The 25237-nt window shown below is 35.8% G+C and overlaps 1 protein-coding gene across 2 annotated transcripts in view; it reads left to right on the top strand.

Annotated features, from left to right (window-relative positions):
- Positions 1-25237, top strand: part of Kdm4c (lysine demethylase 4C) — a 194952-nt gene that overhangs the window by 115340 nt on the left and 54375 nt on the right. For both annotated transcript variants that reach the window (XM_057784161.1, XM_057784160.1), the window contains 5 exons: positions 5967-6283; positions 12531-12639; positions 19614-19795; positions 21390-21603; positions 24344-24420. In XM_057784161.1, the coding sequence (XP_057640144.1) occupies positions 5967-6283; positions 12531-12639; positions 19614-19795; positions 21390-21603; positions 24344-24420 (899 nt within the window). The remainder of the gene's footprint in view (positions 1-5966; positions 6284-12530; positions 12640-19613; positions 19796-21389; positions 21604-24343; positions 24421-25237) is intronic.

The following is a 25237-nucleotide window of genomic DNA, read 5'->3' as shown; positions in this document are numbered from 1 at the left end:
TGCTGGGTTTGGAGGTAGAGTGATTTCTCATTTTCTGAGAAACAGCCATACTTATTTTCAAAGTGGCTTTAAAGTTTACATTCCCATCACCATATGTTGTCATCAGTGTTTTTGATCTTGACCATTCTGACAAGTGTAAGATGGTATCTCAGAACTGTTTTGATTTGCATGCCCATGACTGTTGTAGGAGCTGCAGGCTACGTTCCTGCCACCCAGCTCCCGATCGCCTGGCTAGCTTATGCCCCGAAATAACAACCCACAAACTATATCCTTTTAAAAACTGCTTGGCCCATTTCTATTAATGTGTGTAGCACCCGAAGGTGCACTTACCGGGAAGATTCTAACCTACGTCCATCCTGAGTCGGAGCTTCATCGCGTCCACCCCAGAGAGAGCAGCTGCATTGGCATCTAAGCTCACTTCCTCTTCCTCCCAGCATTCTGTTCTGTTTACTCCACCCACCTCTGTTCTAACCTATGAGGGCCAAGCAGTTTCTTTATTAATTAACCAATGACCTTCCTCCATCATTTCCCCTTTTTCTGTTTAAACAAAAAAAGGAAGGCTTTAACTTTAACATAGCAAAATTACATATAACAAAACAGTTATCAAGTAAAAATTACAGTTCCAATATTTATATCTACTTTATCTTTTACCATAACAAAGGAAAACTATAACTATAACTAACCATTCTTCAACTCCATCCAAGTCTCCAGAAGGATATAATATTACCCAAGTAAATGAGAAGTAAGCAACTTACAAAACTCTAGAAATCACAGAGACATCTCGCTGCCTGGTCAGTCACCCAAAGTTCTTTTGTACCGTTGGGGCGTCCATCTTCGGCCTACAGGCCCATAGTTTCCAGCAGACATTTCCATGAAGCAGGAAATTTTAAAGTCAGTTCAGTCACTATCTGCTGTGTCCTGCAGAATGTCTCGCAGACTCTTTCATGAATCAGGAACCCTGAAAGATCATCTTACCTTTAGGCAAGTTCAGCAGTTCTCTCTCTGAGGGTTCTCTGTGTCCAGTTTATGCAACAGTCCAGGCAAGAGCAGTTTCTTGCCCAAATGGCTATCAAACTCCATAAGGAGCCTCTTCGATGCCCATCTTCCTCCGAAGTAGATTGGTGCTGCCAGGAGCAGATGTGTCTCATTGTCATGAAAAATCCTAAGTTATTATTATTATTTTGTTTTGTTTTGTTTTGTTTTTCGAGACAGGGTTTCTCTGTGGCTTTGGAGCCTGTCCTGGAACTAGCTCTTGTAGACCAGGCTGGTCTCGAACTCACAGAGATCCGCCTACCTCTGCCTCCCAAGTGCTGGGATTAAAGGCGTGCGCCACCACCGCCCGGCGAATCCTAAGTTATTAAAACATTAAATGTCCTATTCTGTAGTCTTTGAAATATATGAAGAATGTCTATCTAAAATATATCTATGTACATCTAGAGAATCTTGACTAACATGACTACAAGCTTGATTATTATTGATGATTATCCATTAACAACCTATATACATTACGTTTTTACATAAACTACACAATCACAATACCTTAATCAAGATCAGAAATACATATACATATAACAAAATTGACCTTAAATCTCTATCAATAAAGCAAAATCTATACTAATGCAAATTATTCATACCTATATCATATCCCCCTTTAAATGTAAAAGAACATTTATAAACAATATTTGGGAATATGGGCGCAGTTATTTCTTTCCAAACTGCTTCGTGCTGAATGGGGGCGCTGTTATTCAGGTCTTTTATGGGATAACCTGTCTGCTAGGTTCATCTCAGTCGGCAGTTGAGTGAAGTAATTTTCTGAAGGTGTTCACAACAACCTTTCAGGAGGGCGTGGTCTATCATACCATATTGTGATAGAAGTAATACACAGGGTCTCATCCTCTGTGAAAACAAAAGAAGAAACTCTTTTCCAAAGTATCATATCCTTAGATCCAAATTCTGAAGTCATGGTATTTTCAAAATATCTATGTTGGATTAGTTCAGCAGCATTTATAAACAAATATCTTTTAGCATCTGTTACTGCTTCCTCAGCATTCAAACAATTCAAACAGAGCATAATAGCATATAGTATCAAGATTCTCATTGTATTTTCCATCTTTGTGCAGCTTTATTTTAACCTCTATTTTGTTTATTTTTACTTTTATTTTTTGCTTTTTGAGAGAGGTTCTCTGTATATCTTTGACCTGGAATAAATCTGGCGACCAGGCTGTCCTTGAACTCTCAGAGATCCTTCTGTCTCTGCCTTCCAGGCATTGGGATTAAAGGCATGTGCTACCACACCTTGAAGTCACAGAGGTCAATCTCTCTCTACCTCCCAAGTGTTGGGATTAGCCTGCATATATTTTTAAATACATTGTAAATCATTTAAAGGTTTTCTTTGTCTTTGAATCTCTCTTTACTGTATATCTCTCTTTTTCTGACCACATGAGCCTTTAAATTACTGAGCAATATGGGTAGGATTAAAGCCGTGGCTTTGCCAGCTAGATCCAGCCCATTCCTTAGCTTTCCAGCCTCATGACGGAGGTACTGCTGGAGCCATTTTTATCGCCACAACTTTGTGGCGTTTCAAAGTCCCTGCCAGCAAGCAAGCTGCAGCATTCTGCTCACAGATCACACTCATTCGGACTGACTGCCTGAAAGAGTCAGAGTTTGCCCTGGCAGGACAGACCAGAAAGCCAGCATTTTAAATAAAACAGCACAACTTTTTTTTCCTACTATGACTGAAAGCAAACAAGCATGCAGTCAGCTTTTATCAATACCATTTAAGTGTTTCGTGGCAGGACCTCTTAATGAGCTGCAGGGTTTTGCAACTAAAGCTGAGTCAGGAAGCCTCTCTTAGATGAGAGCACTTGCTTGCCTCTAGCAAGCAGAGCAGACCCAAGAAATTGCTGCTACCAAGTCGGGCGCCATTCTGTTGTAGGAGCTGCGGGCTGCGTTCCTGCCACCCAGTTCACGGCCACCTGGCTAGCTTATGCTAACAACACACAAACTATATCCTTTTAAACACTGCTTGGCCCATTTCTATTAATGTGTGTAGCACTCCAAGGTGTGCTTACCGGGAAGATTCTAGCCTACGTCCATCCTGAGTTGGAGCTTCATCGCGTCTGCCCCAGAAAGAGCAGCTGCATTGGCATCTAAGCTCACTTCCTCTTCCCCCCAGCATTCTGTTCTGTTTACTCCACCCACCTCTGTTCTAACCTATGAGGGCCAAGCAGTTTCTTTATTAATTAACCAATGACCTTCCTCCATCACATGACTGAGGATGTTTTTAGCATTTTCTTAAGTGTATTTTGGCCATTTGAGTTTTCTCTATTGAAATTTTTCTGTTTAAGTCTGTACCCTATTTTTTTTTATTGTATTATTTGTTCTTTTGATGTATAGTTTCTTGTGTTCTTTGTGTATTTGGAGATCAGATGTGGGGTTGGTGAAGCTCTTTTCCCAGTCTGTAGGTTGTCATTTTTCTTGTTCATCATGTCCTTTTCTTTACAGAAGCTTCTCAGTTTCAGGAGGTTCCATTTATTAATTGTTGTTTTCAATGTCTGTGCTACTTATTTTTTATTTAGGAAGTTGTCTTTGTGCCAGTGCGTTCACGGTCACTTCCCACTTTCTTCTCTGTGAGGTTCAGTGTGGTGAGTTTTATATTGAGGTCTTTCATCCATTTGAATTTGTTTTGTGCTTGTGATAGTTATGGAACTTTTTGCATTCTTCTATATGTTAATATCCAGTTATGCCAGCACCGTTTGTTGAAGATGCTTTTTCTTTTTTTTTTTTTTGACTTAAAGTTTTTGTTTCTTTATCAAAAATCAGGTATTTTTGGTGTGTGAATTGATATCCGATTCTTTGATTTGCTTTCATTGGTCTTCTTGCCTGTTTTTATGTCAATACCAAGATGGTTTCATGATTGTAGCTCTATAGTAGAGTTTGAAGTCAGGGATGGTGATGCCTCCAGAAGTTCCTTTATTGTACAGGATTGTTTTGGCTATACTGGATTTTTTGTTTTAACATATGAAGTAGGATATTAGTTTTTTGATGTCTGTGAAAATTTTGCTGGGATTTTGGTGGGCTTTGCTTTGAACCTGTAGATTGCTTCTGGTAAGATTGCCATTTTTACTATGTTAATTCTATCTATCCAAGAACATGGGAGATCTTTCCATTTTCTGATATGTTCTATTTCTTTCTTAAAAGATTTAAAGTTTTTGTCATACAGGTCTCTCACTCGTTTGTTTAGAGTTACTTCAAGATTATTATTATTATGATTATTATGATTATTGCTGTTTGTGGCTATTGTGAAGGGTAATGTTTCTCTGTTTTCTTTCTCAGTCCATTTGTCATCCGTATATAGAAAGGGTACTGATTTGTTTTTGAGTTAATCTTGTATCCTGTTACATTACTGAAGGTGTTTATCAGTTGTAGGAGTTCCCTGGTAGTATTTTTCTCATCACTTGTATATATTATCATTACCAATAGTGAAAGATTGACTTTTTCTTTTTCAAATTGTATCCCCTTGATCTCCTTTTGTAGTCTTAATGCTCTAGCTATACCTTTGAGTACTAGATTGAGTAGCTATGAAAGAGTGGACAGCCTTGTCTTGTTCATGATTTCAATGGAATCACTTTGACTTTCTCTCCTGTTTTGACAGGCCTATAGAGATAGAAACTTAAAAGACTATGTACTTTGGTGTTAATTTCTAAACAGAGTTGTGAACAAGGGGTTGGTAGGTAAAAGAGTTGAGAAGGTAGAATGGGAACTGCAGTTAATACAAACAACACAATTATGTAGTATACATAACTATTTCCTTATAGTACTTCACCATGGATTCTATCACTGTTTCATTAATTTGGTTATGACTTCAGGGTAGTGTTTTAACTAAGTGTGCCTAATTTTCTTATTTCGATCTAGTTCTTTATATTTTGATTTATTAGTTTTGAGACCTGGAAGACTACTTAAGTAGAAGACTTGGTTTCAGTATCAGAGCTAGCCTGTGATAGGTAGAAATGATGAGGATTTTGTGCATCTGGGAAATGCTTTATCGTATCTCATACAAGAAAACTTTATTTATTTCAAATCATTGTTTCCAAACCATGTGATAGTAAAAAGAATCACATTTGCCTATGTCCAATGGCGTTCTAGATTTTTTTCATTATACCATATAGGATTAATGTATCAAAGACCTTTTATTGAATTCCTTGGGCTTTATATGTACCATTTATAGACCTTCTCTGAATTCATTGTTTCTTGTATAGCTGGTCTTAGCATTATCTATTGGAAAAGTTTTTTTTATTGCTACATAGATTTTGAGTTGTTTATACTTTTTAAAATACTTTGAATAACCTATATATTGATGATAATTTGAATTACGACATACTTTTAATCTTTGATTCTCTTGTCAATTTTTTTTGTTTTCTTTCTTTTTTTTTTTTGAAAGTACTAATTTGGACTTGAAGAGATGGCTCCACATTTAAAAGCATTTGTTGTTCTTACAGTGGACCTAAGCTTTTTTCCCAACACCCACAGGGCAGCTTACAACCATTTATAACTCAAATTCCAGGTGATCTGACACTCTCTTCTGGACTCCATGATCACTAGGCACACACATTTAGTGTATTTATATTCTTGCCAGCAAAAAACTCATACTGCATAACAGTCATACACAGAAAATAGAAAAGAAGTCCAAGATCTCATTGACTGATGACTTTTCATGTTTATGGACAGTCAGAAAAATCAGCCACGTATGGTGGCACACACTTTTAATTACAGTACTTTGGAGGTAAAGGCAAGTGGCTGGCCTCATCTGTAGGATCTGGGAACCTGTTATGAAAATCAAAAATAAATAAATAAGTAGATAAATGAAAGAAAAGAAAATATAAAAGCAGTAATCACTATTGTTCAGTCACTTTACTTAGTATTAATGCAATGCAACATTTATTGTTAGTTTTTTGTTTTCTCTTCAGGTAAAAGCTGTGTAAATTCACCTGTAACAAATAAAATACATAAGGATGACGCAGCTGTTGCTATAGCTTCACCATCTGTGTCCAAGGAAGACTGCAACTTCATGGCATTTTCTAGTAGCCAGGTAACAGGCAAGGAGTCACATCCCTTTACAATTCTACGGCCGGAGTCTCCCAAGTTGTCTTCCTCCCTTGCAGAAAGTAAAAGAATATTGACGGAGGAAGAAGACAATGATGAAGATGGCCTCAGAAGTAACCTTGAACCTGGGGAAATCCCAGAAGCTCTTAGTGAAGAGGGAAATGAGCTCAAAATTCCCAAGGTACATGTCAGTATGTATTTCTACTTTGTTTATTGGGTGGTGGCCTATATGGTTGTAATAATACATTGTGAATACAGCATATTATCCCCTGAAATTTTGCTTTAAGGCAGAAATAAACAGTATTTACATTTATCAGCTTTAATCATATTTCATCAGTGGAATACATTTTTGGCAGTGAAATACTATGAGTTCTGACTTACGTTTTGTTTTATTAATACTGAAATATTTTAGCCACATGTCAAGATCTAATTTTCTTTTACATCATACTTTAAAAATGCAACATCTTTATTTGGAGCTAATACATTCTTCTCTGCAAATATACAGAGAGATCATTTATATAAGCATTAGCAACTTTCCTCAAATACTAATACATGATAGGAATTATTTTGAAATCTTAATCATATTGATATTTAGACAATTGTGATACAGTGTGTTCCTGTCACGAGCCCTGTTGTCCAATGTGAGATAAGTTGCCTCTTGGGTACTCTCTTCCTGACAGTATAACTATTAAAAAATCAATTTTATCCAGTCTTTTTGTAACATCATGGCTCACATGATTATTGTATTCTCTGATTCCTCTTATTTAGAATATTAGAGCTTCATTTCTGATCCTGTTTATTCACATAAACAAACCTTTTGCCTCTCAGAAAAGTTCAGCTCTATCTGGAGGTTTCCCATCTTGCTTGGTTCTGCAGCCCCTTTTAAAATAAACCACTCAGAGACTTCATATTAGTTACATAGTTTTTGGCCTGTTAACTAGCTCTTACAATTTCATTTAACCCATTTCTTTTCTTTTTTTTTTTTTGGTTTTTTTGAGACAGGGTTTCTCTGTGGTTTTGGAGCCTGTCCTGGAACTAGCTTTTGTAGACCAGGCTGGTCTCGAACCATTTCTGTTATTCTGTATTTTACCACAAGGCTCTTGACTTGGTACCTCATATCTTGCCTCTCCAGAGACTGCACCTCCCTGACCCTGCCTTCTTCCTCTTTGTATCTGTTCAGATTTCCTGCCTAGCTAAATCCTGCTCTGCCATATGCCAAAGCAGCTTCTTTATTACCAATGACAATAAAACATATTCACAGCATAAAGAAGGGCATCCCACAACATTCTCCTTTTTCTTTCTAATTCAAAAGGAAGGTCTTAACTTTTTCACAGTAAACTACATACAGTAAAATGGTTAAAACAAAAGTTACAGTTAAAGTATTTAATTATTTGTATTTGACAAAAGTAAAGAAATTATTCTATCATCTCTTCCATCTTTGTGAGAATAAGTTTCGTATCTACTTTTATTATAATTGAGGAAAACTATAACTGTTGTCTTCAACTCCATCAAAGACCCCAGAGGGATATAATACCTAAGTAAACAGGAAGTACATTGTAAGTAACTTCCAAAATTCTAGAAATGACAGAGATATCTGACTGCCTGGATAGTCATCCAAAGTTCTTCTGTAATGTTGGGACATCTCTCTTTAGCCTATAAGCCTAAAGTGTCTGGCTGATTTATCAGTGGAACAGGAAATCTGAAAGACTGACTGACTATTCAGGCTATTTGGCAAAATTCATCGGTAACTTTTCTTCTATGTCCTGCAGAATTTATGCAGACTCTTCTATTAAGCAGGACTTAAAGGATCATCCCACCTTGTCTTTCTCAAGTTCAGCAGTCATTTCCTGTGGGTCTTACATGTTCAATTTATACAGCTTATTGTCAAGCAATTCATGCAAGAACAGTTTCTTGCCCAAATGGCTAGTCTCACCACACTGAAAGCAAATTCCACGAGGAGCTTATTCGTGGCCATCATCCTCTTGAAGTAATTGGTGCTGCTAGGAGCAGATGTGTCTCATTTTCCAGAAATGTCTAAGTTATTAATACATTTAAATGGCATATTCTGTAGATCTTTGACATGTTTGAAGATTGTGTACCTATTTGAAATATATCTCCACATATCTAGAAAACCTACCTAACATTACTATAAGGTTGACTATTAGAGATGACTATTAATTTGTATTTCTTAACTACTCATTACATTTTTAAATTAGCTACATAAACATAATACCTTAAACAAGAGTAGAAATAAATAGTATAACAAAATTGACCTGAAATTTGTATCAAAAACAAAATCCATTCCAATATAAAGTATTTTGAGATTAACAGTTTGGTTTTTTGTTTTTGTTTTGTTTTTTGTTTGTTTTAAGGATTTAGATTCAGTAATTTATGCTTGTTGCAAGTAGGGAGCCATTTGTAGATAATACGTTTTTGTTCTGCCTGGTCCTACAGACTTTCAGTCCCAAATAAACACACAGAGGCTTATATAGTTAATTATATACTGTTTGACCTGTTACTCAGGCTTATTAGCTATCTCTTACAACTTAAATTAACCATAATTCTTTTATCTATGTTTAACCATGTGGCTTGGTACCTTTGCTCAGTAAGGCACTCTCATCTTGTTTCCACTGTGTCTGACTGGTTACTGTATCTCTTCCATTCCTCTTTAGAGAATTTTCCTAAGCTGGTTGTCTACATCCTGCCTGACTACTGACCAATCAGCATTTTATTAAAACAACATGAGTGATAAATCTTTACATTGTATAAGTGCATTATCCCACAGCATTTTGCCTTTTTTTTTCAAAACAAGAACCCTGAATCTAATCTCCTTTGTTGAGTTTTTTTTCCTGACCATTACCCATAACAGCTTGTAACCAACACTCAAAACAAAGACAAACATCCATAATCCAATTTTTTGGAATATAGACATAATTTTCTAGGCTAATTCTTCTAATTGGGGGCACTGGTAATCTTCAGAGCACCCTGAGAAAATTTGAGATTATGGTCAGATCCTGACTGGAGTATTCTGTAAGGCTGGAGCACCTCAATCAGTCACTTTGAAGGTGTTCTAGTTGTAGATAGAACTCAGAGGAAACTGCCACAGAGGAGCTCTGAGATGTTGGATCATCTGGGTGATCCGCTTCTTTTGGAGAATTTTTTTTGGGGGGGTGTGTCTACCTCAATCAAAACTGATTTTTTCTTAAACCAGGATAGATCCAAATCCTGTGGAAATAAAATCAGAAAGTCTTTCTCAAAGTAACATATCTTTCATCTTAAATTTTGAAGTCAAGATATTTTTTAAATGTATAGGTTGGTTTATCCAGCAGGATTTATAATCAATTGTCTTTTAGCAGCTGTTACTCCTTCCTTGGCAGTCAAACAATTGAAAGACAACACAATAGTATACCATATCCATACTCTTTCTGTATTACTCTTTTTAAAGTTCTTTCTCTATCCTTTTTCTTTTCTCTTCCAAGCCCATGTTACTTTTCAACACACTGGAAAACATTTTGAGATGTTTTTCATCTGAATCTGCCTCTTTAAAAAAATTATTTATTTAATTATTAAAGATTTCTGCCTCCTCCCCGCCATCGCCTCCCATTTCCCTCCCCCTCCCCCAATGAAGTCCCCCTCCCTCATCAGCCCAAAGAGCAGTCAGGGTTCCCTGCCCTGTGGGAAGTCCAAGGACCTCCCACCTCCTTCCAGGTCTAGTAAGGTGAGCCTCCAGCTGCCTAGGCTCCCACAAAGCCAGTACATGCAGTAGGATCAAAACCCAGTGCCATTGTTCTTGACTTCTCAGCAGTCCTCTTTGTCTGCTATGTTCTGCGAGTCCAATTTTATCCCATGCTTTTTCGGACCCAGTCTAGTTGGCCTTGGTGAGTTCCCGAAAAAACATCCCCATTGTCTCAGTATGTGGGTGCACCCCTCGCAGTCCTGAGTTCCTTGCTCATGCTCTCTCTCCTTCTGCTCCTCATTTGGACCTTGGGATTTCAGTCTGTTACTCCACTGTGGGTCACTGTCTCTGTCTCCTTTCATCGCCTGATGAAGGTTAATATCCAGGAGGATGACTATATGTTTTTTTTTTGTCTTCACCTTCTTATTTAGCTTCTCTAGGATCACGAATTACAGTCTCAATGTCCTTTATTTATGGCTAGAAACCAAGTATGAGTGAGTACATCCCATGTTCCTCTTTTTGGGTCTGGCTTACTCTCTATCTTTTTCTGTCCAGATGAGTCTCTAATCTGTTAAGGTAGAATGACTAGAATTAAAGCAGAAGCTTTGGCAGCTTGCTCCGCCCCATTCCTTGACTTCCTAATAGTCTAGCTTCATGGTGGAGGTACTTGTGGGAGCCATGTTTATTGCTACAACTCTGCAGAGTTTCTAGGTCCATGCTACCACCAAGAAGCCTGCTGCTGGCTGCTCATAAACACCATTTAAGATTTTGGTAGTAGGGACTCTTCAAGGAATCACTTGGTTTTTTGCCCCTAACACTGAGTCAGATAGCCTCTATTAAAGGAGCTGTGCCTCTACTTTTCTCTACCAAACAGAACAAATCCCAAGAAAATGCAGCTACCAAGAAGCCATGATTGACTCTGTTCTTTTGTCTCTAAAATCCATTCCCAAGTAGTTGCTAAAGTTTGGGTACCGTTTGTAGCAGGAGACTTCTTGTCCCACCTAATCATGCAGCTGCTTTTAAAATATACTGTGAGGCTTAATGTTAATTTCATACTGTTTATTCTATTAGCACAGGCTTATTATTAACTAGCTGTTACAACTTCAATTAACCCATTTTCATCATTCTGTATTTTACCACAAGGCTTGTGGCTTGGTACCTCATAGCTTACTCTTCTGGAGGCTACTGATGTCTCCTCAAAGTCGCATCTTCCTCCTTGTATCTGTTTGGATTTTCTGCCTAACTATATTCTGCTCTGCCTCAGGCCAAAGTAGCTTCTTTATTAACCAATGTTAATAAAACATATTCACAGCATACTGAAGGGCATCCCACATCACCAAGCCCCTATGCTGGTTTCATGGCTAGAGCCTCCTTTCTGTATTTCTCCATTGTTCTCATTTGGTGTTAAAATTATATGTTTGCCAAATGAACAGTCCTTAGATCAGGAATGGGTCAGATGAGCTAATGCTGTGCTAACATTCTGAACCTCATCATAGACTTCAGTTGTCTATGAGGAGCTTCTTTGTTATTTGAGAGGGTACCTGATCAGCCTGTTGATTGTTCCCAGTTTTCTAAACCTACTCTGAGCCTTTTCACATCCTTTAATGATAAGGCATACTATGAAGACAGCATTTACAAATAGTCTATTTCTTATTTCAATAATTTAATCAGTGGAATTGATCATTTTCTAAGTCATGTGTTCTACTCAAATGCAAATATGTCCTCGAAAAATATTGAAAGTAAAATTGGAAAGTGTCTCCTAGGGGCTTAAAAATATCTTTCAAAATTTAATGACTTCATAACAGGAATGATTCATTTAAAAGTGATATTTTCTTACTGAACCCATGGCTCATTTCCCAATAGAAAAAAAGTTATTTATTTCATTTGGCTGGTTTTTCCTCTCTATGAAGATAAATGCTAGATCACTTGCCAGATATTCATGTATGAAAGGCTAGAGGTGATACAACTTCATAGTTCTTGATCGTTTTATGAGTGAGCGTGTAATGGTGGACTTGGCCAGTTTTAAAGGGCCTTTGAAATCTTGCTAACTTTGGTAAGTCTTCCATGAAAGACAGTATTTTTTGAAGGAGAATTAATTGACCTCTTGGGAAAAAAATGCTACCCCTTTTCCTTTACCTCCCCTTTCTCTCCCTCTCTTCCTCTCTCACTCTCTCCTTCTCTCCCACTCCCCCAGCCTCTCTCCCTCTGTCTCTCTGGTAGTACTGTGGATGAAAACCCAGGGCCTTGTGCATGCTAGGTAAGTGTTCTATTACTGAGCTCTACCCTAGCTTGTAAGATGAAATTGCTTAAAATGCTAAGTTCTTAAAGAGTAAATAAGTATAAGATTCATTACTAAACAGTGATATAATTTTAAAGTATTTTTTTTTCTGAAACAAATCTTTATTGAGTCTGAAGAAACAGCTTTGTAAATAATGTGCTTGCTATTTAAGGATGAAGAAAAGTTAGCCATGGTTGCACTAGTTTGTAACCACTGTGCTTGGAGCCAGAAGCAGTGGAATCACTAGAGCTTATTAGTCAGTGAAACTAATGAAGAGTTAATCTCTGGGTTCACTGAGATCCTGTCTCAAAATGTAAAGTGATGAGCTAGTGGTGTGTCTACATCTCACGTCTGCCTGTTCTTCTGCACACACATGCTCATACCAGACAAATGGGAAAAAGAAGTAAACTGAAAATAATCAAGTATTATTCATGGAGGTTTCTACCTCTTTTTTTTTCCTTTTTTCTATACTAGATAATAGAAGGACAGCCCAAAACTACTAAGAGTTGGCGCCATCCACTTGGTAAGCCTCCAGCCAGATCCCCAATGACTGTTGTGAAGCAGCAGGTAGCGAGTGATGAAGGTGAGTGTATATCGTTATTTATCATCTTTTATAATAAATGAATTGAATCACGTCAAATCATGTCATATACTCATTGTCTGTATTTTTAACCTGAACCATTTCAATTCATGAACCCACTAAGAAACCACCCCTTATCTTTTTTTAAGTCATATATCCCATTGTAACATTTACTTTTCTTTTTAATTTGATTCCCCTTTCTCTGTCTATGTGATGTTTCTGTGAGACTTCTAAGTACTTCTTCATTACATTTCTAACTGATCTTTTCAAGCATTTTTGTTGTTTGTTCCTCTGTGCAGTCTATCTTTGAGATAGTCTCCTTTTCTCTAAAGTCACCTATTTTTGAGGTTGTAGTCAAGAGAACAACACTATAGGGATTTGGTTTAGATGAAATAACACTTACTTGAAGTACCAACATCATTTTTCTGCTTACTGTCTTTTATTTTATGGTGTATGTTTATATAGAAAAAAGAACATAGTAGTAGTACTGTTTATAACAGGGAAGCTGTTATTTCTGTATATTATCAAGTTGCATTCTAATTTTTTGTTTCCTTGAGACAAATTACTGTAGTGCAATCTAGACAGGCTGGAAATTTGATCCTTCTGCTTCAGCCTTCTACTTGCTAGGATTATGGATACTGTCTATACTTTATCCATTCCCTTTTTATTCCATTTTAGTTCTTTTAGCACAAGCTGTTGTTGGCAAAGTTATTATAACTAGAAGACAAATTTAAAATATTAATATCTAACACAATATCTATGAATTTTGAATACTTTTCTTCACAGCTTGCTATTGATGTGGTTTCTCTGCAGGAAAGGGCCTAGATAGACTTCTAAAGAAAGTTTTTTCTTTCATGTGCTTTTCTTCCTAGAAGCTTATTTTTATGTCATCCATTGAGAATTTGTACAGAATACCCCCTTGGTTTCAGTGTAAAGAGGTTGCAAAAATTTATGAGTGAATTATGTTAACAAAGTTGTCTCAAGGGTTTAAGTTTAAATATTTGTATGAATCATTAGTAATTGTTTTTACAGTGGTTACACATATTAACATTTTCTGGGAATTTATGAGAATCGAATTCTAAAACCTTAAGTGTTTCCTAGTGGTTAAAGATGTAAAAAAAAAAAAATCTAAAATGACAATGAAAAGATTCTATATCCTCAAGTAAATTATTTAGATCACTGATCACTCTTACTTCTTCCTTTACATCTAATAGTTTCTATCATTGAAAGTGAAGAAACATTATCATTGTCTAAATGAATTGAACAAGCAGATTTAATCCTCATTTGGAATACACAGTTACCAATGCAGCTGATTTTAGGCATTTTCTGCCCTACCAGCTCTTTGGCAGTGTTCCTATTAGAATATACCTATATTAGGATTTCTGAGAAATTATCTCTCTTAGTATCACTTAGTGTCCACTGTGGGTAAATGATCAGTTTTGTATTGAGTTTGGAATCTGGTCCTACTACAGAAAACTAAAACAAAAACATCAGAGTAAGCCCTTGTTGGATCTTCTGTTTAGGTGGGACAGACAGGTGACATCTGCTCAGTAATTCTGTTGTCTGACTCTGGTAGCTGCCTGGGGTCTCCTTGCTTTGGAGCCTGTGTTTCCAAAACTGGAATTATTTATAGTAGCATTTGTCACCTAGAGTTAATAAAGTTAAAATCTCAGTGTCTATGAAGTGTTCTGAACTTATGTGAAACTTTCTGATTCTCGTTTCTGCTGTTAAGGTGATAGTAAGAAGTGAGAAGATAATGATAGCTGGATTTTCTAAAAACTAGAGCAAGCCAGAAAAGGAGTCAGAAAATTCCCATCTACCTGGAGAATTCTTGCTCTGAGTTTTCTCAGAATTTTCCTGGTCTAGATTTGGAAAGAAGGCAGTTGGTTTCATAAGACATGCAAAACAGAACTTTTGAGCAGCTAACCCTTTAAGAACATACATGGGAAAAACAGAAAACAAATTCAAAACTACCGTGGACTCACGAAGAGGACCAAACTGCTTGCTTAGGTTTTAGTGAAGAATGGTTGTAGGATAGAAGAATTCACCTACTGAATGCTTAGCCTTAAGAGTGAGGTCAAATTTTACTTCTTAATCCATGTAGCAAATTTAGAAGGGATGTGTTCTCTACTTGTTAATGCCTGTAATGTGTCTGGCAGAAGCAGGGGAAATTTCTTTTAAACTCTTAGAAGAGGAGTTTCTTGCCCTTTGTAGACTCTGGTCTTACTGTTTTTTTGTTTTTTTTTTTTTTTTTTTTTTTTTTTTTTTAGTTTTGTTGTTATTTTATAATTTAGACAAGTCCTCTTCGTGATCTTACTTTCCTCTTATATAAAATTTGTTACTTGGTCATAAGAGATTAACCCTAGTTCTTAACCTGTGGTGATTTCAACAGTTTTGAGCATTTCAAATGCCCATAGGTGGTTACAACAGTGAGATTCATACTTTTTTTTGTGTGTGTGTAGGGAAATACCCTAATATTTTCTGGACATTGACTTTCAACCATATCAGGACTTGTATCTTTGACAAGGAAAAATGTTTTAGCACTCTATAGTATAAAGCAGAGTTGGAATTATTAAATTAATATTTACGAATAAATTTTATTCTTTGAAAATCTTATACATATATAACCTGTCTCTTGATTGGATCTACAAGTCAGGTTTGGCCACCTGTCCTCCACAAGCTTATTAAAAGAACCAAATCAATAATAAGAAGGAAAAAAAGATTTATTCATTGTAGCTACATTGGGAAATATGACTGAGTCGCTATCTCTGCCAAATCCACCTTCATACTTTTGATGTTAAGTTAAAAGGTCAGATTTATTTACATTAAAAGTTGTGGTTTATCCCACCGTCAATTTCTCTCCTGATTGATGGTCTGACAGGTTGTAAATCTCTGTAGAAGAAAATCATCCCTTCTGGATTTTAGGCTTTTTTTTCTACCAGAGAGAAATTGCTGTGGAATTCCTACTTTTTGAGGGTCATTTTATTTTTCAGTAATCTGGTAGTGAAACTGAGGGACCTAGGTCACTCTTTATATCTTTATCCCTACCAGACCAACTATAATAGCATGTGTTAAGTAAGATGTTAAAGGTTAGTTTTCCTAAGACTCAGCTGTCATTGTACTGATTTCTGTTTATACCTCTTCAACTCTATTTTGTTTTAATTTCTAGAGTAACCAATACAGAAAAAAAGACACACATAGCTATCTAAATACTGTCTTTGCCCAGGTGTACAGGTGAACCCCGCCCCCTTTTATGAGTTTGAGTATTGGTGGAGCCACACTGAAGCATTGATTGTAGTTCTTGTTTTTACTGTTCTTGTGGATTGGGCTCTAGTAGGCATAGCTAGCTAATGTGGGACATCTGTCTTCTTTAAGCCACAAGTAAGAAACATGTAATGATGATAAACAGAAAGATGGGATTTATTCAGTATGGTCACTTTGGCAAGAGGAATCAAATCAAGTCCATCTTCCACATGAAAACTTAAGGCAAGAACTGCATATAGCTAAGTAGTCTTGGACCTTGGTGTGGTCCTTCCCATCATTATTGTCTGGGCCCCAGTTTCTCTTGTTAGGTTTTCTGCAGGTTGTCAGAACTCTTGAGAAATTTCTTCTAAATGACAACATTGCCTTCTGAATGTCAGTTGGGTTCAGTATTTTCTTTCCTTGGGCATGAGATTCCAAGAAGAATTCCAATGTATTGCTATCCGTTGTTTCAATACTAAGCAAAGGGAAGGTCGGGGACATAAATTTCTTTTTAGAGTATCTTCATTCCTGGTAGCACCCAATTTCATGTTCTTCCTCTCTGTGTGTTTTTCTATCAAGGAAAAATAAAAAAACAAAATAAAATAAACAAGTAAAAATGGAACAAAATAAAACACACAGAAAAGGCCCTCAATGCAAGTGAGAAAATAGTAAGATAAAAATGCCAAAACCAAACCAAAAGCATGAACCTGCACAAACATGTATGTGCACAGAGATACAATTCATTTTGTGTTTGCCAGCTTTTCCTGGGTAAGGTGATTGCCCTGGTATGTGATTAATATATCCAATTACACTCCACTAGATAAAACTGACTTTTCCCTTTATTAACAATGATCAATTGCAGATAGCTTTTTGATTGTACCAGTGTCCATTTCTCCATTGCAACTAATTTGAACCTGTGCGGGTCCTATCTGTGAATTCATATGTGCATCAGTCCTTTTGTGTCTGGAAGACACTGATTCTTTAGAGACACTGATTCTTTAGAGACATCCGTGTTAGATTTATTTTGATTAAGATGAATATGTCCTATTATTGTTGTGTTCTATTAATTAAAATGGAAGGGAGAGAGGGAGGGCGAGCTGAGTTTAAAATACAAGGTTTTTTTCAGAGCCTGTTTTGGAAGGAAATCTTTATAGAGTTCTATATATTCAATATAACATTTCATAGTTTTGTGAATTGTTATGACTCCATTAAGTATTATTTTATATAAACAAGAGGAATTTTAATGCTTTATAAAAGTTTTATTATTCAAAGATATCATTTTCATAGACTTTAAGAAGCTAAGAGTACCTAATTTTATAAAGTGGTATATATTTAGCAGACCTTGCTATACAGTCACACATTCCTTTTATTTAAGCATTCCAAAAATAATTTTAATGCTCACTTTAAAAATAACACTGTCTCGAAAAACCAAAAAAAAAAAAACAAAAAAAAAAAACTAAAAAGCTGAAAACAAGTAAAGTTTTATTTCTCAATTATTTTAGGAGCTTCTAGAGATAAACTGGGCTTTTTCTTACTTATGTTTTTTTTTCCTCTTCTGTCTCTCATTACATGCTATTTCTTTGTTTTGTGTTTGTGAATGTATTTGAACAGTTATATGCCACGGTGTCTGTCTGTTCAAAAGACAATCTGTAGGAATCTGTTCTCTCCTTCCATTATGTGGAATCAGGGATGGAAATCGGGTTATCATGCCTGGAGACAAGCACTCTACAGACTGAGCCATCTCACCAGGCTCATGTTGTTTATGACTTGGGTCTGTGTTCTACAATATAGACATGCACTTCCCTCTTATGAATATCTCTGATGTTATTTCTTTTACTTTAGTGAAATAAGGTTGCTGTCCACAAAAGACAGAAAAATGTCTAGTCTGCTAGTTTCAGAGATAAGTCATAATTTGCCATGACTTTTGTTTTTATATTACCATTCAGATAAAAGGTACATATGGGCTGTCATGTTTATATGAGTGGCTTATTACCTTGTAAATTATCTCTGTACCTCATCAATACTGCTGTAACTACTAAATGAATAGGCAGAACTTAAGAGCAGTTAGGATATAAAAGAGCAGAGCTAAATAAATCATACTGGTAAGTAAATGGAAAGAAAAGTTAACTGGGAATTAGTACCTAGGTATCTGCTCCTGCCTCATTCCTAGGGCATAGGTAGGAGTTCAGAGTTGGAGGGACCAACCAAGAGCTATGGCAGTGTTTATACCAGGTCCTCATTTGAGTCTGTCATTCACCTTATCTGTAGTCCTCTGGGGGAAAAATAAAGAAAGGTTGGTTATGTTTATAGGGTTCAGTGACATTGTAGACTCCAACCCATGTAATTATCATTGTTTATATTAGTCCTCCCTCATATAAGCACCACCATCTTGGTAGCACAATTAACTATAACTGTCTTTCTTTGCACACGTTTGTCAGGCAGCTTCAGTGTGCATAACGCTAATATGTGACTACCTGCATCTCCAGTGGGAACTAGGTCTCCGTGTGTTCCCAGGCTTCACTTGGATCATGGTGACTCTTTGCAAGCCTTTCAGTTTAAAGACAAACCCTCCTGTATAGTTGCTTTACAATTTAAAGTATTGTTTCTCTCAGGAAACCATTAGCCCATTCCTACTTCTTTGCCCTATGTCAAGTTGCAATAGAGAGAACAAGGGAGAGGGTCCGGACATACCTCCAGTCTCAATCACAGGAAGCCATAGCCATGAAAGAAAGTCAGAGTAAATGCTGAATGTAGTTCTCCAGACTTTCATGTTTTCATAGGCTGTCATCAGGCCTTTCTTGGGAGCTTTGACGCCATTTTGAAATGTTCCAGGAATAAATAGCATGGCTTTTCCTACTGGGTGGCTTTCCTGCCATTGCATCTATTGATCAGGGTTCAGAGTATAACCACAGGTTATTGTGTCTTCAGAAAAGTGAATCAAACTGGGAACAAATGAATGATGAGTGAAATAGAGACACCTTATTGAAAAAGAAAGGTATTTTAGAAAATGGACATTGACTAGATAGCATGAAGAAGGCAAGTCACCAAAAAGCTACAGGCCTCAAGTGCTATCAGTTATTTTAGAGGTTATTTGCAAAACCATTTTGCTTGACTGTGGATATCACAGGGCTTTTCTCACACATGATATTGTTTTCTATTTGGGGTGCGTGTGTAGTCCTAATGGGGATGAGTTTCCAGTCTTCCTATAGCTAGCTTCTTTTACATTTTAATTTTTATGCCTTTTTCTCCAACTCTGCTTTCCTATGACAACTACTTTGTTTTCTACATTATGGGTGCTCTGTAAATACCATGGAATTTTAATTTAAAAAATCAATTTAATTAAATTCAGTTGATAAACTTTTACTGTGTTAAGGAAAATGAAAGTATTAATAAGAGGGTCACTAGCTTAGTCATACTTAAACTTCTTAACCATGTGGGTGGTTTTGCAGTGGAAGCTGAAAAGATGAAGTGATGAAGTTTAAGGAGGGATTGATTTAATTTTTCCCAGCAAAAAAAAAAAATAGCTTATGGTTCCATGAGATGTTCTGATCTCTTCATCCAAGGCTGGAGAAGATGACAAGAAAACCCAGTTATTCTCTTTCATTCATAATATGCTTGATAAAATAGGCTTAGCATCTGACATTTAAGTCATTTAAGACTACTCAATGTCTGTTACCAGGGTGATATCTTTTTCTGAGTCTTCTTCTCATTTTGTTTTCCTCTTTTCTCTCAAGAGTCACCTGAAATTCTAACCATTGATGAAGAAGTGGAAGAAACAGAGTCTTGGGCAAAGCCTCTCATCCACCTTTGGCAGACAAAGTCTCCTAACTTTATGGCTGAACAGGAGTATAATGCAGCTGTGGCAAAAATAGAACCACACTGTGCAATTTGCACTCTGCTCATGCCATACTACAAGGTAATTTGGAGTGTGGCTGCCAACGTATCCTTCCACTGCTGTACTTTCTTAAGGGCTTTTGATGAGCTCATTTTTTGTCTGTTTGTTTTTAGTGTTTGTTTATATTACTGCATTTTAGAAACTTGCAATTCTATATCCAATTATTTTACTAAAAGGCACCAAACTTCTAATTTAAAGCCTGGAAACAAAACATTTAATAGAAAAAATATACTTAGTATTTTTTTTTAATTAAAAGTATTCTTCAATAATATGGATATCAGTGCCCTGCCCTCCCCTTTTCTTTTCTTTTTCACCTTTCCATCTGAAACACGCCAAAGACACACCCAAGACTCACTACAAATTGTGTATTTATTCACTATTATCAGACTACTATGCTTGTTGATTCCATCATTATTTCATGCATGTCATTCTGACAGCATCTTAACTCAGGCATGAGTGTATTCTTCTGAATACACACAAGAAAGCGATCTTGAATGCTGTATAAATTAAATTATATTGTGTACTTTAAGGTACATTATATTAGAAAACCCACTAACATGATCATTATTTTTAAGTTGTGATGTTGGATTTCCCTCTGTATGCAATGAATATGTTCTATTATCATTCGTTAATAAAGAAACTGCTTTCCAACAAAGTTGTGTTTTCCCTGATAGAGTCATAAAGACTTCATTCAAGATCATGAATTTCTAAAAGTGTTATGTAATAGTTATTTAATTTGGATATTTTAGAACTGGAGAGAGTGAAATTTCTTCATTTTCAAATTTGTAATGAGTAGTTTATTTACTTTTTGTTTTACTTTTTTATCTGTTAAATATTTGCTTTTATTGATTCTTATTTAAGCATTCTTCTTTACCTGTGAGTTTTCCTGGCTTATGTAGCCACCTCCTAAGCAGCTTAGGCTACAAGACCTTTGCACAAAGAAGAATGTCAACATGTAAATTGGCATGTTATAGTAACATAATAATAAAAATATTTCTTTTTATAAGAATTTTAGAAGTTGATTTATTTAAGATCTAGGAAATAATAAAAGTAATCCATTAGCTGTAATTTCCCCATGTTTGCTGAATGATGACAGTCACATCTGGCACATCATTCTTATCTGACCACATATGCCAGTATGTCTCCTGTATTTCAAGCTTTCACTGGAGTTTAAACTGCTGTTCATAGAAAACCTGGGCATTTATATGTATTCTTTGAAGTACATCCACATAATATTTTTTAATAAGCCAAAACAGGCATTAGCCTAGTACAAGTAGATCATTGACAAGTGTAAGCAAAAGTAACTGTGCATTCCTGAAGTATTTTGGAGCACCATAGTTTAACAGTTTCTCACAATCTTGTATGAAACCACAGTTCTTCTTTATTCTTACTGAGTGATTTCTGAATGGGAGTCTGTAGAGGAACATTGGTAAAATGTTACCAGTTAAATTAAAGAAAACAATGAGAAGTTGTAATTTAGTGGCTAGAACATGCGTAAATGGATTAATGAATAAAAGCTGAGCTCTTTCATGTCTTTAATCATATATGTATTGTGTGCGTGCGTGTGTGTGTGTGTGTGTGTGTGTGTGTGTGTGTGTGTGTATTATTGTTCCAGCCTGAGAGCAGCAAAGAAGAAAATGATTCTAGATGGGAGACAACAGTAAATGAAGTGGTTAAATCTGGAAGAAAGACTAAACCCATTATTCCAGAGATGTGTTTTATTTATAGTGAAGAAAATATAGAATATTCCCCCCCAAATGCCTTCCTTGAAGAGGATGGAACAAGCCTTCTGATTTCCTGTGCCAAGTGCTTCGTGCGGGTTCATGCAAGTAAATAAATCTATGGTTTTCCAGCCCCTGACTTTTCAGTATTTTACATAGCCCCTATAAATCACCTCATTATAACCTGTCAATTTACATGTTGGCATTTTTCTTTGTGTCAAGATCTTGTATCCTAAGCTGTTCAGGAGGTTACTACATAAGCCAGTTGGCCAGCCCTTTTCTTGTGTTCCCACTTCTGTAGTGCTAGGGTTGCAGATGTGTTCCACCATCTGGATTTATGTGGTAGTGAGACTGAGCCCGGGACTTTGTGCATAGGAGGCACAGCTTGCCAGTAGAGCTGCATTTCCACTCTTCTCATGAATATTCTTAATGGCTTCCGTTAAGATTATGAGGAGAGATAATCATCCTTTTCTCCAATTTTATGAAGCCTCAGTGAAGAGAAGGTGTATTTTATTGTCATGAATCAAGGTGACATCATCATGGAGCTCCTTCACTTATTTGAATTTTGTATTTTCATAATAATAGATTGTGAAAATTTAATTTCCATTTTTAGTTTTGATTGAAGACTATTTTTATGACTTTTTAAGACTCATTTTGTATGTTCCACAGCTTAATATATTGAATTAAATAATTTTTCTCATAAAGATAGAGAAACTCCATTATCGTAGTTGGGTTCCATATGTTTCACTTTTTTTGTTATTTTTGAATAGGTATATATTTGTAAACATAGATTTACCACATAAGTCCCTTAGAATATATAGGGAAATTCATTACATATTACAAATTTATTGCAAAGTATTTCAACGTTCCTGATTTTTCTCAATTACATTTAACTGTTTGGGGGGCATTTTTGTTTTTTTCCTTTTAACTTTTATTGGTAGGGGCCAAACAAGAACCTCATGCATGCTAAATGTTTCTTGTGCCACTGAACCACATCCCAGACTCTTAATCCCAATTCTTTTTTTCTCATTTTATTTTTTATAATTTTATTAGATGCATGAGTATTTTGCCTATATGTATATATGTATTCTGCATGAGGGGTTGGTGCCTCAGGAAGTCAAAAGAGGGCTTCCAGTCTTCTGAAACTGTCATTATAGCTGGTTGTGTGTACAGTATTGATGCTAGGAATTAAATCTGGATCCTCTGCCAGGGCAACAAGTTTTCTGCAGTACAGTAATAGCAATCTTTTTATACTAATAGAGACATATGTATGTACATTATTTTACCATACATTCCTATGTATAGTCAAGACACAAACTCCAGCCAACAATAAATATATATTCAAACTTGTTTTCTAAGTCACCAGCTATGGAGTCTCACCATTCTAATCCCATGAACATGATTGAATTCAACATTTGGTTTGACTTGGTTACATATGATATGGTTTTCTTTGTTCTGAATTTTTTCTTTTTCTGTCTCTATTATCACATTTTGGTGTTAAAATTTACTCATTTATTGCTTCCAAATGCTTCTATTTTAGGAGTTAAGGATACTATGCCTTTCTCCCCACTGCCTATTTGCTTTCTCTTACGTCATGTCCTCTTTTTTCCTTTCCCATCCTTGTTTCTTATTCTCTTTCCAAGAATTTTTCTTTGTAGGTGGCAGACTATGTACATCCTATATTCTTCTGTCTAAGTTTTCTCAAATACTGACAATATATGTACTAGTTTGTTTATTTGTTGATAGATTTGCTTGATTGTTTATTTGTTGCTGAAATTTTAACCTAGTAACATTTGTAATATTATGCAATTACTACAAATATTTGCACCATCTTTCATCTTCACACTTAGTTTAGGTGTTGATTAAGCAAACACTGAATTGAAAACAAATTTTTTTTGCTAATCGTGGACTATGCAGCCTTTGCCCCAATGACTGAAATACATGTCAAACTTTATTAGCATATCCCAAACAGCTTTATGAATTACAACTTATTTTGAAATATTTATGTAAAGGTGACAATGTTAACATTACAGTTTGAAATTTTACTTTTATCCTTGCAAGAATTATCTCTATGATACTATTAATATGTATACTCTGAAGCTTGGTGTTTTGGTGCGCCTCTTGACGTAGTTCTCAGGAAGCTATGGCAAGAGAATCAAAAGTTTCATTCAACCTGAAGTGTATAGCGAAAACTCTTATAGAAAATTCCAAATAAATAAGCTTTTTAGATGACTCAGTTGCTTTGCACACCTGACTTTCTGTGTTTCATTGTCACAACCTGTATACTAACCGTAGAACCTTGTTCTCTGACCTCCACATAATCTCTATGGTATGCGTGGGTCCACACTTTTACACATACATCATACATACACACTAATACTAATAAATAAAACAAACATGAAGCCAAATCCCAACTAGAAAAAAAGAAATTGTTTTATGTTTGGGGAACTGATAGAATAGTAATTTATAAGATATGTGAATCTGAGGTAACTTCGATAGAGGCTTACTTATATTTTTGGTGTGCTAGGCATTGAATAACTTCATTTGTTTATTTTTAAAATATGAATTTTTTTCCATACTTGATATTTTACATAATTCCTTTTCGCATACTAGACAGTCTATCCCTGATTTGTAACCTGAAGCATCTTTGTACTTTTTATTTTGGAACTATCTCACTTGATTACATAGATTATCTTTGAGCTCACTATAGGTTGTGTAGGACTTGAATATGTGATCACTATGCCTCAGCTTCCTAGTCGTTGGGATCATAGGTTTTTTTATACCAAGGTGTCTGACATTTTAAAGATGCATGGGACTGAATGTTTACTTCCATGTTATTATATTTTAGGTTGTTACGGTGTCCCTTCTCATGATATCTGTGATGGATGGCTATGTGCCCGGTGCAAAAGAAATGCATGGACTGCAGTAAGTAGATTTTAATATTGTGCTATTCTTCCTCTCTCTGTGCCCACTGTGGTCATGGCTAAATCTATTGGGATGGTAAAATGTGTACATGTTATCATGTACATTTATCCCCTCTCTCTCCTAGTCATACTACCGAACAGCTTTGTAGCCATTCTAGAATGTTTAGGTGATATTCTAGGTGTCATTATTCTTTAGATCTTATGAGCACCCTACTTCAAGTCCACATTTATATTTTCAAGACTAGATTATTTTTATTTAATTTTCTTACACAGTTTGAAATTCTTAGACATAATTTTGATATTCAAGAGAGGTATCTTCATGGATCCTTGAAGAAACAACAATGCTGCAATTTTCCAACCAAGAAGAGACTTTCTCTTTGTTCTTTTCATTCACACCTTAAAATATGTGACTGGAGTACCTACTCTATGGAAGTCATTAATGTGAACTTTTGACAGAATGTTAACTAGTATTGATTCTCCATTTAAAGACCATAAATTTCTCTTGGCCTAAGTTATTGTTTTCTGAAAATGCCTTTGGAAGTTTACTTTCAACTGTCTTTGTTTTTTGTTTTGTTAATCTACCATACCATATACATTTTCTATTTAACTGTGTTCTGTTATATTGCAGTACTGTGTTCCTCAGTGATAATCTCACAGCACATATTAATCAGTGGCTAGGATTAGCAATTGCTCTATTCTTTAGCAGTGCTAATGATAAATTGCTAATAGTAAATTTCCTATAAGTTAAAGTCTTAATCGCTGCTATGATGAATATGAATAGGAAGAATTTATCACAGTTGTGGAACTAGGTTTTAGCT

Source organism: Chionomys nivalis, chromosome 11 (assembly GCF_950005125.1).
Source record: "Chionomys nivalis chromosome 11, mChiNiv1.1, whole genome shotgun sequence".
Taxonomy (NCBI): Eukaryota; Metazoa; Chordata; class Mammalia; order Rodentia; family Cricetidae; genus Chionomys; species Chionomys nivalis.
This window is presented reverse-complemented; position numbering and strand designations above follow the sequence as displayed.